Source organism: Pholcus phalangioides, unplaced genomic scaffold (assembly GCF_987345545.1).
Source record: "Pholcus phalangioides strain wild (caught in Gottingen) unplaced genomic scaffold, Ppha-v1.0 ptg000020l_1, whole genome shotgun sequence".
Taxonomy (NCBI): Eukaryota; Metazoa; Arthropoda; class Arachnida; order Araneae; family Pholcidae; genus Pholcus; species Pholcus phalangioides.
In genome coordinates, this window is record NW_028301613.1 from 9,086,027 (window position 1) to 9,100,202 (window position 14,176).

Below are 14,176 nucleotides of genomic sequence, written 5' to 3' on the forward strand. Positions count from 1 at the left end.
GGCCCAGGCGAGGCGTAAAGCTTTGTGTCGTGCAGTCATAGGAGGGTGCACGAGTGGGCCTTCGGCTCCGAAAACCCATATCGATGATGTTTCGTTGAATGGTTCACACGCTGACACTTTTTGATGGCCCAGCATTGAAATCTGTAGCAATTTGCGGAAGGGTTGCACGTCTGTCACGTTTAATGATTCTCGTCAGTACCGTTCTTGCATGATCTTTTTCTGGCCGCAGCGATGTCGTAGATTTAATTTCTCACCGGATTCCCGATATTCACTCGTGAAATGGTCGTACGTGAAAATCCAAATCTCATCGCTTCCTCGGAGATGCTATGTCCCATCTCTCGTGCGCCGACTATAACACCACGTTCAAACTCACTTAAATCTCGATAACCTGCCATTGTAGCAGCAGTAACCGATCTAACAACCATGCCAGACACTTGTTGTGTTATATAGGCGTTGCCGACCGCAGCGCCGTACTCTGATTGGTTCCACATCTCTTTATTTGCATACGCATGCCTGAACCAGTTTTTTGGCTCTTCAGTTTACATAGCATTGTGTCTGGCGACATTTGCCACATCAGGGAGCAGGTAACGTTGTACTTTAGTAACAAAGTCTCTATGTGGCCAGCCCGGTTGCTGAGTCACTTTTTCTACTGCTGGTTGGCTCTAGTGAGCCCTCACAGTCTCTCTTGTGGCTAGGGACGATAACAACTGGGATCAGAACTTTTCCCTTCGTTTTTATAAATGTGGCATGCTAAGTAGGGGCAAAAAGGGGCTTCTGCCCCACCGCAGCCGCCGCAGCCATTCCGCAGCCACCGCATCCTTCTATTCCGCAGCCATCCCCCCCTTTTCCGCAGCCAGCACCTGAGTCATTTTCTTCTGTGATAAGGGGGCTTTCTTAAATAAAACTTTAGTGTCTGATCACTCCCAACCCATGACGTCAACGCTGCCCCCTTTCCGCAGCTACTTGGTCATAAGAGGGGGTCATTGCTGAATTACTTTTTTCCCAAGCACTATCGACGATTATTATTAAACTGATAAGGGGTGTATTCTTAAACGTCTGATTCACGAAAGAGATCTTTTTTTCGGGGGATTAATTACATCTTCCTAAGTAAGAGGGGTCATCCATAAATTACCGATTTTAAGGGGGTCATTCCCAAAAAAACAATGAGATACGCAAATGACGACAGAAACTTTGATTAATGAATAAAAAAAAACATTTATTTCTAACACAATCAATGCAAATGAAATATATACACAAAAACCCAACACCAAAAATATAAAAATCAAAAGAAAAAATACATATAAACCCTTCACCAAAATCAATTAAATAATATATATACAAAAATAAACCCAACACCAATTAAAAAATATATACAGCGTCCATGAAGCACTGTTCATTCACTAACACAACTATATTTATTGAAGATCACCACTTTTGCAGACCACCACTAATATCAAACATCACCACTACTGAAGCCACCACAACTATATTAATTGAAGATTACCACACAATTGAAGACCACCACATCCATATTTACTGATGAGCATCACGATGGGAAGGGAGTTATCTTTTCATTCGAGAGATGATTATATAATAAAATCACCGGAATATGCAGAAAAAAATTATAAAGATATAAAAACTATGAAAAATAACAACGTGTATAAATAAAACTATATAAAAAAAAATCACCGGATGCTACAATGGCCATAAGCTAAAGTGCTTATGCCATCGTCTAAAATATACCTTTTATTATCATGTGCCGACAAACTGATTTTTCGCTGTTGAATGGTTTGCAGCACATGACACCGGGATTGAATTTTAGGCATGTCGTGCCTCATGAAAGAATTATTGCGCAGACAATTTAGATAATCTGCATGTCTGATTTCTTTACTGACAACCGAGCGCACGACACCCTTCGCAGTCTTTTTTTCACAGTCACCGGTAATAAAACTATACATCTTTGGACGCAGTCCCACAAATTCGATCACCGGTTTCCCTGCCGTCTCATCCTTCATCACCCCGATGACCTTCTTGTTTCTCTCGCTGTACAATTTGTGGTCACCGGGGTAGTTAGATGTGTCGAATTTGTGGGAATCTCTCAGCATATCTTCGTAAATGTCATCGGTATAAATTTCGTAGCACAACGAATCCGTGTCGGTGAACAATAAGGTCGCATCCTGGCCGTACTTTTCCTTGACGTGATTATAATGGAAGTCCGCCATCAGGTGCTTTGATAAATCTAAAATGGTGACACCGGTGTATAGCGGACGATCCAACCTGATGGCAGTCTTCTTCATTTTTAGCACGACCAGGTCTTTATTAATAATCTTGAAGCTTTCGAATGCTGGGGATGCGATTAATTTTTTTGCTCTCTTCTCCTTGTGTACCAAGTGGATGTTGTTATGTTTCCTGAGATTCTCCAGCGACTTCCCATACACTGCATTATTCATCAACTTATAGAAGTCTTTTTCAAAATCACCGGTGGCTCCCTTTCTCTTCTCGGTGTTGAATGCAATGTACGGGCGGAGCCATGGTCGCTGAGAGAACTCGAGGACACGACGAATCGATGTAACTCGCATCCCCAGCGCTGTATAGAGTTTCAGATTTTTATAATGGATGACGTACGCGACCTTATCATTCAAATTTGGAGCTAGTTTGACACACGGATTCGATGGCCCACCGGTTTTCCTCATGTACTCGGAGTACATATCACCGGATATTTTCACGTTTTCAGCCGCCAAAGGGAAATCATTATGGAGGTCGTGAACGTTCACCGGGTATTCAAGATCAACCTCCAAAATGTACCCCTTGGCGCTATCATCGGGGATGATGTTGAAGTCTGTTGACTCCACTTCACTAGACGTCATCCACCGGAAATCACTCACTGGGAGGGGTTCCATCATACATTTGCCATACAAGTTGTTGACGTCCCAATATATGATCCATTTTTTCTTCTCACCGGGGTTGAATCCTGGAACCATTGGGTTGTTGGCTCGACTGTGTCTTCTAGTGATGCATGAAACCCCTCCTCTGATGCCTTTCTCGAGAAACAGGTGGATGTCTGGATCTGTTATAAGTTCCAATCTTTCGCCCGTCATCTTCAGACAGGCGTTCCAGGCGAGACCAGGTGATGTATACATGTGGGCGGGATCAATTTTATAGTTTTTCAGACACAACTTTCTAAAATTCTGAAAGACGTCTGCAAGCAACAACACGTCTGTCTCCACATACAAGTCGTGATAGTCACCTAAGGACAGCATATGGAAGGTGTCCCACATCAGTTGCGCATGCTGATAGTCATCTGTGGATATGTTTTCCCTACCCAAGGAGGTGTAAAAGGCCTCTATGGGGGGAAGCACCGGTTCGTCAAACTTATCCATGGAGGTCATATATTCGTAAGGATAAACTCCCTTACGAAGGAGAAGCGGTGTCTTCTCACCGAAGGCTCTTTTCATATTTATAAAGTCACCGGGGTTCATAGATTTCACTAGGGTATCAAGAGAAGCGGATAAAAACTGGAACGAATCCAGAAATCTGAGGTGACCCAAACTGAAGGAGATAAATTTCTCCATGTTTTTACCAATGACCTCTATCCGCTTCTCCTTGATCCGACCAAGCCCTTCCATGATGAAGTGAGCATCATAATTCTGCAGGTTATGAAAAATCACCGGGATGTGCTTTGCCATCTTGAGCTGCAGGTTACACTTGGAGTGTAACGCTGATCTGTATGTACCGCTAACATGGCAATGATCTCTCACCCGATCACTACCAAGAGGTTTGCCACAGTTAGTGCATATCTGTTGGCTCTGGAAGCGTCTCTCTTCCTCGATGGTCATCTTCAAGGGCACCGGGTTGTTGATTTTTTCCAAAATGAGCTTCTCTTCTTCCAGCATGCTTTCCAGAAATACATGGACACTGTCCTCTCCCCTGTATACAGTGGGTCTCCTGAGAGCCACACCATCGGGACCAACAACCACATATGCGAAACCGCATGGACGGTGAAGCGATGTCGCCATGGAATGGGAAGTGGCAGGATCAGGTGAGCATGACTCCACTTTTGGCAAGATGGCCTCAAAATCTGCATATATAACGTAGGGCACCGGTAACTGAAAGGCAACATTCTTGAAGCTCATCCATTTTTCGTCTTCACTGGGATATGTAACCTTTTGTGCACCATGCTCTCTACACTGGGTGAGATGTTTTGCATGGGTCTCAACAGAAGAAAACCTCTGCAGACAATAGTCACAATAGTGACAAGTTTCTTTGTGCGCAGTGGTGCGTGAAAAAAGTCTGCTGGTGTTCCGAATGAGGCAGTAATGAGATGTTTCCTCATTCATGATGAGGAGCAAGTTAACATGCCGAGGCATCCTCTCATGTGTAATTCTCACTGGGAATATCTCCTCGCCTTCCACGCCGAAGACGTTGATTGTGATGTTGTTCTGTTTTTCAAACCGGGATATTTGTTCGAGAGTCACTGGGTATATCAGACCGCGAGTATCCAACTCATTCTCATAATTGGCGTATTTGGTAACGCGCTCGGCTTTATCATTTCTAGCCACTGGATGTAGGGCAGCGAGCACAGACCAGAGAAAACACTTTTGATCTCGATTCTTGATGTTGAGGACAGCTTTTTTGCGAGCTATCCACTGTGGGAGTGGAATGTAGCTCGCTGGCGCCAGCGGTTGGTAGCGAGCGATGTTGAGCTCAAGGCAGATGATCTGATCGAGAACCCAACCGCTGCCTTCGAAATCTTCTGTAGATTTCTCCACCTTTTCGAAGGCTACACCCAGTTGCGTCTCGAGTACTCCAGCCGCGAGAGCGGTAGCCATCTTGCTGCGTAAGTATGCGTTAGTCAACTCCTCTTCACCATCCGAGCCTCTTCGTGAAAACACCGCTGTGACCACAACGTCCCACTTGATGGCACGTTGACGATGAATAGCTTCTCTCAATTGGGAGAGAAGCCTATCCCTTACGCTGATGAGGAAGAGATGCATGTCCCGATCTTGACCCTCATCGGGAGGGATGTTGTGAGTCACGAAGACGTCGTTGAGGGCTCCGTTGGGTGGTGGTGATCCGCTGGGTGGTGGTGGTCCGTTAGGTGGTGGTGGTCCGTTGGGTTGTGGTGATCCGCTGGGTGGTGGCGGTCCGTTGGGTGGTGGTGATCCGCTAGCTCTGCTGGATCCTCCGTCCTGCCGATGCTTCTTTAGTATATGGCGTTTCAAGTCGTTGCTCCTGGTAAATGCAACCGGGCAGCGCTCGCATTTGAACGGTTTTTCTCCCATGTGGATCTTCTTGTGTTGGTTGAGATTTTTCCTCAACGCAAAGCATTTCCCGCAAGTTTCGCAGAGGTGGCGATTATCCTGTAATGAAAAATAAAATAAAATAATAAATAAATATATAAGCATATTGCAAGTATGAATGACAACCATTCATGGATAAGTTTTATCGGGAGCCGAAGCAACCCACAAGCTTCGGGGGTGTCAACTCTATACAACATGTTACGAAAAAATCTAGAAAAAAAATTCGGGAATGGTTAGAAGGAGAGAAGAGCTACACTCTACACAGGAACAGAAAGAAAAAGTTCCCACGCAACAGAACAATAGTAGCCGGTATCGATAAACAGTTTCAGGCAGATCTCGTTGACATGAGAAGTCTCGCTCGTTATAATGACGGTAATCAATATTTATTGACATGCATAGACGTGTTTTCAAAGTATGCTTGGGCTGCCCCACTCAGAGATAAAACTGGAAAAAACATTACCACGGCTTTCTCAAATATTTTCTCCGAGCGGAAACCAGACGTGCTTCAGACTGACAAAGGAAAAGAATTTCTCAATAAAGTGTTTCAAGACTTTTTGAAGAAGCAAGGAGTGAGATTTTTCACTTCTCAAAACGATGACGTGAAAGCAGCCGTTATAGAACGTTTTAATAGATCGCTTAAAACACGAATGTGGAAATACTTTACTGCCAAGAACACATACAAGTATGTGGACGTCATCGAGGACTTTTTATTTAGTTACAACAGAACTTATCACAGAAGCATCAAGATGGAACCCGTTCAGGTCGGTAAACATAACGAGGACCTAGTTTGGAGAACGCTGTACGCGAAAACACCGAAAAAAACAACGATAAAATTTCAAGTGGGTGACCACGTCCGCATCGCTCGCTCGAAACATCTGTTTGAAAAAGGATACGAATCAAACTTCTCTCACGAAATCTTTGTGGTTGACGAGTGCGTGGCGAGAGAAATACCGGTCTATAGATTGAAGGATTTGATGGGTGAGAGAATCAAGGGAACATTTTACGCAGAAGAAATGGTCAAAGCGAAACCCGAAGAGACTTTTCCCATCGAGAAAGTGATCAGAAAGAGAAAGAATAAAGGAAAGACGGAATTCTTGGTGAAGTGGCAAAATTATCCCGACAAATTTAATTCGTGGGTCGAGCTATAAATATCGGTTACGCAAGCGGAAGCAGCCCATTATTTGAAAAAGATGTCTTCCTTCTACATCACCCTCCCCAGCGACGCCTCTCCTGATTTTTTCCCGGAAAACAAGCTTTCGAATTTTGTGGTGAAGTTGCCAAACTCAATCAGTTTTTCTTCGGATTACGAGGTTGCCTTATCCGAATTAATCTTTCCTCACGCATTCCACAACATCACGGAACAAACAAATTCTTTCGAATTCGATGTTGGAACAGGATTACTTAAGAGTGGAAGAATCCCGTGTGGTTATTACGAGACTACTCAAGAATTGATAAAAGCCATCTCTCAAAATTTTCAAGATAAGATAGTTATAACGTTCAACCGCAACACGCGAAAAGTTAAAGTGAACCTCAAGAAAAGTGCCAGACTTATTCTTCACTCCGGCATAGCTGAAATCCTGGGATTCGAACCTGGTGAATTAAAGGGTCCTCTCCTCGAAGGTGTTTCAGTGTCGGACGTTAAACTAGACTTTCGCTTGTTATACGTATATTGTGATATTGTTGAACCCCAGGTTGTTGGAAACATTTACTCGCCACTGTTAAAAATTGTCAAGGTTACGGGCCAAGACGGAGAGATCGTTAACGCCTCTTTTGAAAGGGGTCACTACGTTGGGCTTGCGAGGAAAACTTTCGAGACGATTCACATTTATATAAAGACGCACACGGGACGTTTTGTATCATTCGAGCGTGGAAAGGTGATAGTGAAACTTCACTTCCGATTGAAACATCTGTGAAAATGCCATATAAGCAATATAGATGCTGCGTCGATAGCGTGACGCACCACTACCTCAATCAAGCCGGTCATGGACTCTCATATTATCAAGGTTCAAACCTGCAGCGCGGATATGGTATCGGTTCTATATTCGGCTCTCTTTTCAGGTCAGCTATTCCCCTGTTCAAGAGCGGTGCGAGAGCGCTTGGCAAACAAGTGCTTCGTTCTGGTGTAGATTTCGCCAACGATTTGGTTCAGGGAAGAGACGCTAGAATGGCTGCAACCGAGAGAGCGAAAGAAGCGGGTAGAATGCTGACAGACAAGGCCTCTGGAAAGCTCAAGAAGATGTTAGGCGGTCATAAAAGAAAGCGTAAAGTGAAGAATAGAGTCATTCGCAAGAGAGTGAGGAAAGCGTCAACACCTGACATTTTCGATTAACATGGCTATGATAATGGAACACTCGTCCGAATGCCTGAAGAGCGAAGTCGATCTCTTCTCGCTTCCACCCACACAGACCGCAATAGAAGGAGGTGAATGGATCGAGTTTCTACCTCTATCTAGCATAAAGGATATTGGTGCTCCTTTGGAATTCAACGTGACTGGATGCGCTGAAAATTACATGGACCTGTCTGCTACCCAATTACATGTTCGAGTGCGAGTGACGAAAGGAGACGATACGCCACTGCCCGAAAACGAGCTAGTGGCACCAGTAAATTTGCTTCTACATTCATTGTTTTCTCAGATAGACATCACTCTGAACGGTCGGAACATCACAAACTCTTCCCACACTTACCCTTATCGCGCCTACATTGAGACTCTGCTGAATTATGGCCAGGACGCTAAAAATGGACCCCTCGCTATGGAGGGTTATATCAAAGACACCGCTGGATACATGAACAATCTCGAGAACAATGAAGGAATGAAAAAACGAGGTGGATACATCGCCAAGAGTCGATCATACGATCTGATGGGAAGACTTCACTGCTCGCTATTTTTTCAACAGAGACTTTTGCTCAATCTCGTTGATATGAAGGTGCGTTTGGTGCGCACGAAACCTTCGTTCTGCTTAGTGGCCGCGGCCGAGGATTACAACGTAGTGATAGACCACGCTAGCCTATTCGTGCGAAAAGTGAAAGTAAGTCCTGCTGTGGCTATAGGACATGCTAAAGCTCTGGAAAAAACTACGGCAAAGTATCCGATCAACAGAGTGATCTGTAAAGTATACTCCGTTGCTAAAGGAAACATGTCCTTTGTGCAAGACAACGTTTTTCTGGGACCGATGCCAAACAGAGTCGTGATCGGGCTAGTGGATAACGAGGCATATAACGGTACATATAATACTAACCCCTTTGAATTCAAACATTACGACTTGAATTTCATATCTGTGTACGTCGATGGCCGTCCAGTCCCTCACAAAGCTTTGGAGCCGAATTTCACGACGGGGAACATAGTAAGAGCGTACAACAACTTGTTTAGATCTGGAGAAGATCGCGGCATTGATCTGACGAGAGAAGAGTTCAAAAGAGGATACGCACTGTTTTGTTTCTCTCTGCTTCCCGACCAGAGTGAATGCGGACATTTACATCTACTCAGACAAGGAAATTTGCGCGTCGAACTGAAATTTTCCAAAGCTCTTCAAAAAACAATCTCTGTGATAGTCTACGGCGAGTTTCAAAACTTGATCGAGATAACCAAAGCTAGAAGTGTTTTGTGTGATTTCTCGAGTTAAATGGACTCCGAGCAGATAAAAAATGCATTGACATCAAATCCAGTCACAAAGCAGATATTCAGAGATGTATTCGCAAGCGACACTTTACCAAACGGCGTTCACAAGTATCCAGCTGCTTTCGTGGTTAACACCGACGTTCATACAGAGGAAGGAAGCCACTGGTTAGCAATATACCTGCACGACAACGTGACAGCTGAATTTTTTGACTCTTTTGGAAGACCGCCCTCACAATTCGTGGATGGGAAAATCAACTCATTTCTGAGCAAATACAAACGACTCACCTACAACGATGTGGCGCTGCAGTCGGTCAACAGCAAAGTGTGTGGACATTACGTTATATATTATATTTTTTGTAAATGTAAGGGCGAGAGCATGAAAGCAATTGTTTCGCGATTCAGTAAGCATAATGACGTGCGAGTGTATAATTTTGTATCGAAAAATTTTGTTCAATAAAAACCACTTACATGAAAAAAATCGTGTCATTATTTACCATGTCTCTGTTAAAGTTACATCACCCTTTCACGGCAGTCTGTGCTGGTGCCAGTGGAAGTGGAAAAACATACTTTTTAAAAAAATTCTTAGAACATAGGGAAAAACTTATCGAACCACAGCCCAAGCGAGTGATATGGTTCTACGGAGAAGCTCAACAACTTCACGACGAGATTGATAACGTGGAATTCAGGGACGACACCGATTTCGAAGGCATAACGGATGCTCTATTGATATTCGATGACCTTTTAAGCGAACTTTCGGGAGAACAGAGGATGGCCAAGTTATTCACCAAGTATAGTCATCACAGAAATCTATCGGTATTTTTCATTACGCAAAATTTTTTTCATAAGGGATTGCGTGAGATTACACTCAACGCCCACTATATATTTCTGTTTAAGAACAGGAGAGATCTGAACCAAGTGAGTCATTTAGGTCGCCAATTATATCCCTCGAAATTGAAATTCTTTTTAGAGGCGTATAACGATGCCACGAAAGATTCGTATTCATATCTATTGATAGATTTGCGTCAGGAGACAGAAGAGAAAATGCGACTGCGCACTAACGTGTTACCAACACAAACTCAATACGTATATCAACCCCGTCGATAAAGAGTCGAGACCCATTATCACGATGACTGCCGTAATAGACGTTGAGGGTTACCGACTCTCTGACGGAACATTTGTGATAAAGGAGTTGGCCTATTGTAATTTGAACTGCAGCGAGACTTTTCACGGAATTTATCGAGCACCGTACGAGTTCTCGCAACTGAATGCAAGAGACCGACATCAAGTGAAATGGCTCACACATAATTTGCATAATTTAGCGTGGGAGAGAGGTGATCTACCTTTTCGTACCCTCGAAACCACGCTGAAAGACTTTGTTAAAAAGTTTAATGTTGTTTACGCCAAGGGTTACAGCAAGTGTCAAATGCTCGAAAAACAATACGGATTGGAAGTCATCGATTTAGATTGCATTTTATGTCCTAACGTGACCGATCTGCCTGAAACGAGTCAACATTGCTCTCATCACTATGGAATGCGCAAGCATTGTGCTCTAGCAAAAGCTCAAGCTTATGCAAAGTGGTTAAAAGACTGAACTTGTTGTTTCGATCGACTATTTCACGAGATGTCTTTGCGGAGGCAACAACTCTTAAAATCACTCTGCGAATGCCCAAGAAAACAGCTGCTAAAGAAACTAACGAATGAGAAGTTGAAAATCGTGTGTGAATGTGCGCTCAATCTGCTACGCGGGAACATTCCAGTAACAAAGTCACAGAAAGCTAAGCTTCAAAAACACAAAGCCGCTCTGAGAAAACTTGCTTCAAAAAAATTACCTCTCTTCAAGAAAAAGCGCGTCTTGCTACAAAAAGGAAGCGGTTTCCTTGGAATATTACTTCCGACCGCGCTTAGTTTATTGTCTAGCATTATCGGGAAATAATGGAATTTGCAAAAAAAGTGGTCCTCGTGCCAGAGGCAAGATATAACCGTCACGTTATTCAAGAACCTCAGTTGTCGGAAATAGATCGGGAAATGAAAAAAATTCTTGATAGCACTCTGCCCGACGACATTAAATTTAAAATGTATCAACGTGTTCTGCACAAAAGAAACTCGGTTTTCGAAAATAATTCTCCAGTTCTGACCGAACAAGAAGAAACTAATGAGCGAGACCTCAGCAAACCCCCCATCAAAGTGGAACAATGGAATGAAATGAAATTTCCAAAATCGTATAAGTCTTCGGCAGAGGAAATTTTGAAACATATCAAAAATTTTCCTAAAGTAATCAACTGGAACGAGAGTGGCGAGCTGATATATAAAGGGAGGTCAATGAGAAACACTAACATTACCGAACTCATCGCTAGCGTGGCAAGTGCGAACAAGAAGCGTGGCGTGAGTGGACAGAAAGAATTCTTACAAGCGTTGCAGTCTATAGAACTACCCGAGACATTAATCAAAAACAAACACTTGAGAAAACGATGGTTAACGTTCTGAACGAGCAGATCGAAGCTACTGCCTACGATGAAAAAAATAACAGAAGAGGTGTTATTTGGAAAACGAGCGTTCCCGACATAGATTTACCGTCGTCTTGGACTTATGAACTGGAAGTGCGAGGAGAACGGATAAATCGAATTCAAAAAGGACTGATATCCTCTATGCTGATTTTATTATTATTTTTACTATGTCTCAGTTCCTATTCCATGTATCCAACACATATGAAATTCGAAAATTGTACGCATTCCGAGCCACTAGGTGGAAATGTATATTTTACTCGTTGTAATGCAACATACGATGTCCGCGTTTTCGCAAATCATTCTCCTACTATTAAAGGGATAAATTTATCAACTTCACAGATGTACATGCTGCTACGAAAAGCAGCAAAAATTTTAAATTAATAAAATTCTGTATTTTTAAAAAATTGTATTTTGTCTTTTTCTGGTCACCCCTAACAAACAATTTAAATTAAACGGAAAAACATACATTTAAATGGGTCACCCCTAAAAATCAATCGACTTACATTTAAATTTAATCTGGATAGGGAAAAAAATATAATAATTGACTTACCCCCTTCATCTTCTTTTTCGTTCCGCTCGGTCCAGCTTCTATTGGTCTTTTTAAACATTGATTCACAAACTCCATCGTATCCTTGTCTAGATCTTTTAGCATTGCCTTTGACACAAATTCAGGATCCAGACACTCATTAATGAATTCTTCCCCATCGCTTATATCGTTTGCACTCATTTTTCAATCAACTCGACAAAACTAAACTTGAAGACTTGACACTACTGTGACCAAATACGAAATGAGAAGATTTGTGAAGCAGTACACTTTTTATCACGACTCAGAGAGAGATAACAATGAATCATCGCGATGACCCAAAGTGTTGACGCATTAGCTTGCAGCACGTTTTCTCTCATTTGTAGCAATGCTATCTCTCACGAATTCAGACATTCTGACCACTGCTACAATTAAAGAGCTGTCGACTTGTTAAAATCAAATCAAAGAGTGAGAACAAGACACTTTTTTTTTTTTATCATGTACGCTATTAGCCGTGTTGTCCACTCTGTCGCAGTGACGCATTCCGATAACAGAGCGGTCCTTACTGAATATAACACCTTGATAAGCAATATACTTAAAAAAGAGAAGTGAAGTATTGGTGAGAAGAGTGATGCATCACTCACCCGACTGATAGTGTTTAATTATCACCCGAAGCGACTGTATTAAACAACACGTGATGAAGCATACTCATTACCCTGTACATGCGATGATAACGCTTACTACTTTGACGACTGATCAATTAACACATGACAGTGATTAAACTCGTACTCGATTATAAGAACTGAGTGAAGTGCACTCACTGATTAATTAACACATGACAGTGGTGATGTCGCATACACGAATCTACTGATGAAGCGTACTCGATTAGTGTTATCACTACTCGTGTGCAGCAGTATTTTTTATTTTTATTTATTTAACAGCTTACTAGTTCGCTTATATCAGTTGAACTTTGGGTTTAATAGTATATTCGTATACTAAGCTAATCGTCGACAACTGCAGTATATAAACTGCGAGATAGACAGAATTGCTTCACTCAGTTCTCCGGTTCAATTGGATATAAGCACTCTCTCCGCAACTCTCTCACATCAACTTGGTAAGAATATTACTATGGCTTCTTGCGTGTTAGATTTTGAGGGGTTTTTGTTTAAAAGTGGGATATATGTAGTTAAGGAAATGGCCTGCTTCGATTTAAATACAGGTAGAGTATATCACTCCCTCTACAAACCACCATTCTCTAGCGATGAGCTGACAGACAAAGATTACGTGCAAATGCTTTGGGTTGCTAAGAATCTCCATAATCTTAAATGGGATGAAGGACTTTTTGACTATATCTTGATGAAAATTCATCTAACAACCGTTAATAATAGATACAGTCATATTTATGTTAACTGCAGTCAAAAAAAAAAATTTCTGAAGCAGCAATTCAACTTAGAAACAGTGGAAGTCTTAAACTTCCCTAAATCGTTGACTTCTTGCAAGTTTCATCCTCTACAAAAGGGACATTGCGCGAGAAGTAAGGTTTTAGCATGCGCTGAATGGTTAAAGGAATAATTTTTTTTTAAATCTGTAAATAAAATTTTTTCATAATAGTTAAAATATATTTTGTAACATGATTTTAATTGTATGGGAAGTTTTTTCCCTGACTAGAAACAACGAATAATTTTAAAAATATATTTTGTAAAAAAAAATTAAATTGTGAGAGTTGCGGAGAGAGGCTAAAAATGTGTTGTAACTCTATCATTTAGAAAGATGGAATCCCAACTCAATGTCGATTATTATACCGACGTGTTGAAGTATCCTAAAACGGTGTACGAGCAGTTGGAAAAAGAAATAGTCTACGTGTCAGCCGAAAAAAGCATCATCAACATCGGTGGAAAGATGATCCCGATACCCCGTCAACATGCTGGTCAAGGTGATCCTGATCTCAACTACAAGTTCTCTGGCCTAGAGGTTCCTGCCATGCCCTGGACGCCCACGGTGCTGAAGATCAAGCAGGTCATCGAAAAATTAACGTCTTCATCGTTCAACTACTGCCTCATCAACAGATATGCTGACGGTACCCGGTCCATCAGCGCTCACTCTGACGACGAGAAACAGCTAGCGAAAGACCACCCCATCGCTTGCCTCTCCCTCGGTGCTGAAAGAAGTCTGGTCTTCACCCGTAATGGTTACGAACCCGTGACTTATAAGTTGCAGGACAATTCGGTCATCG

General features: G+C 42.3%; 1 protein-coding gene across 1 annotated transcript; it reads right to left on the bottom strand.

The window, feature by feature from the left end:
* Positions 1-1,685: 1,685 nt before the first annotated feature.
* LOC149070942 (uncharacterized) lies at positions 1,686-12,906 on the bottom strand. The gene is made up of 2 exons (XM_089248820.1): positions 11,971-12,906; positions 1,686-5,360 (listed from the first exon to the last, which is right to left on the bottom strand). Exons 1-2 carry the CDS (start codon positions 12,145-12,147, stop codon positions 1,686-1,688), a joined length of 3,852 nt encoding a protein of 1,283 aa, XP_089104946.1. The 5' UTR covers positions 12,148-12,906.
* Between the last annotated feature and the right edge of the window lie 1,270 nt (positions 12,907-14,176).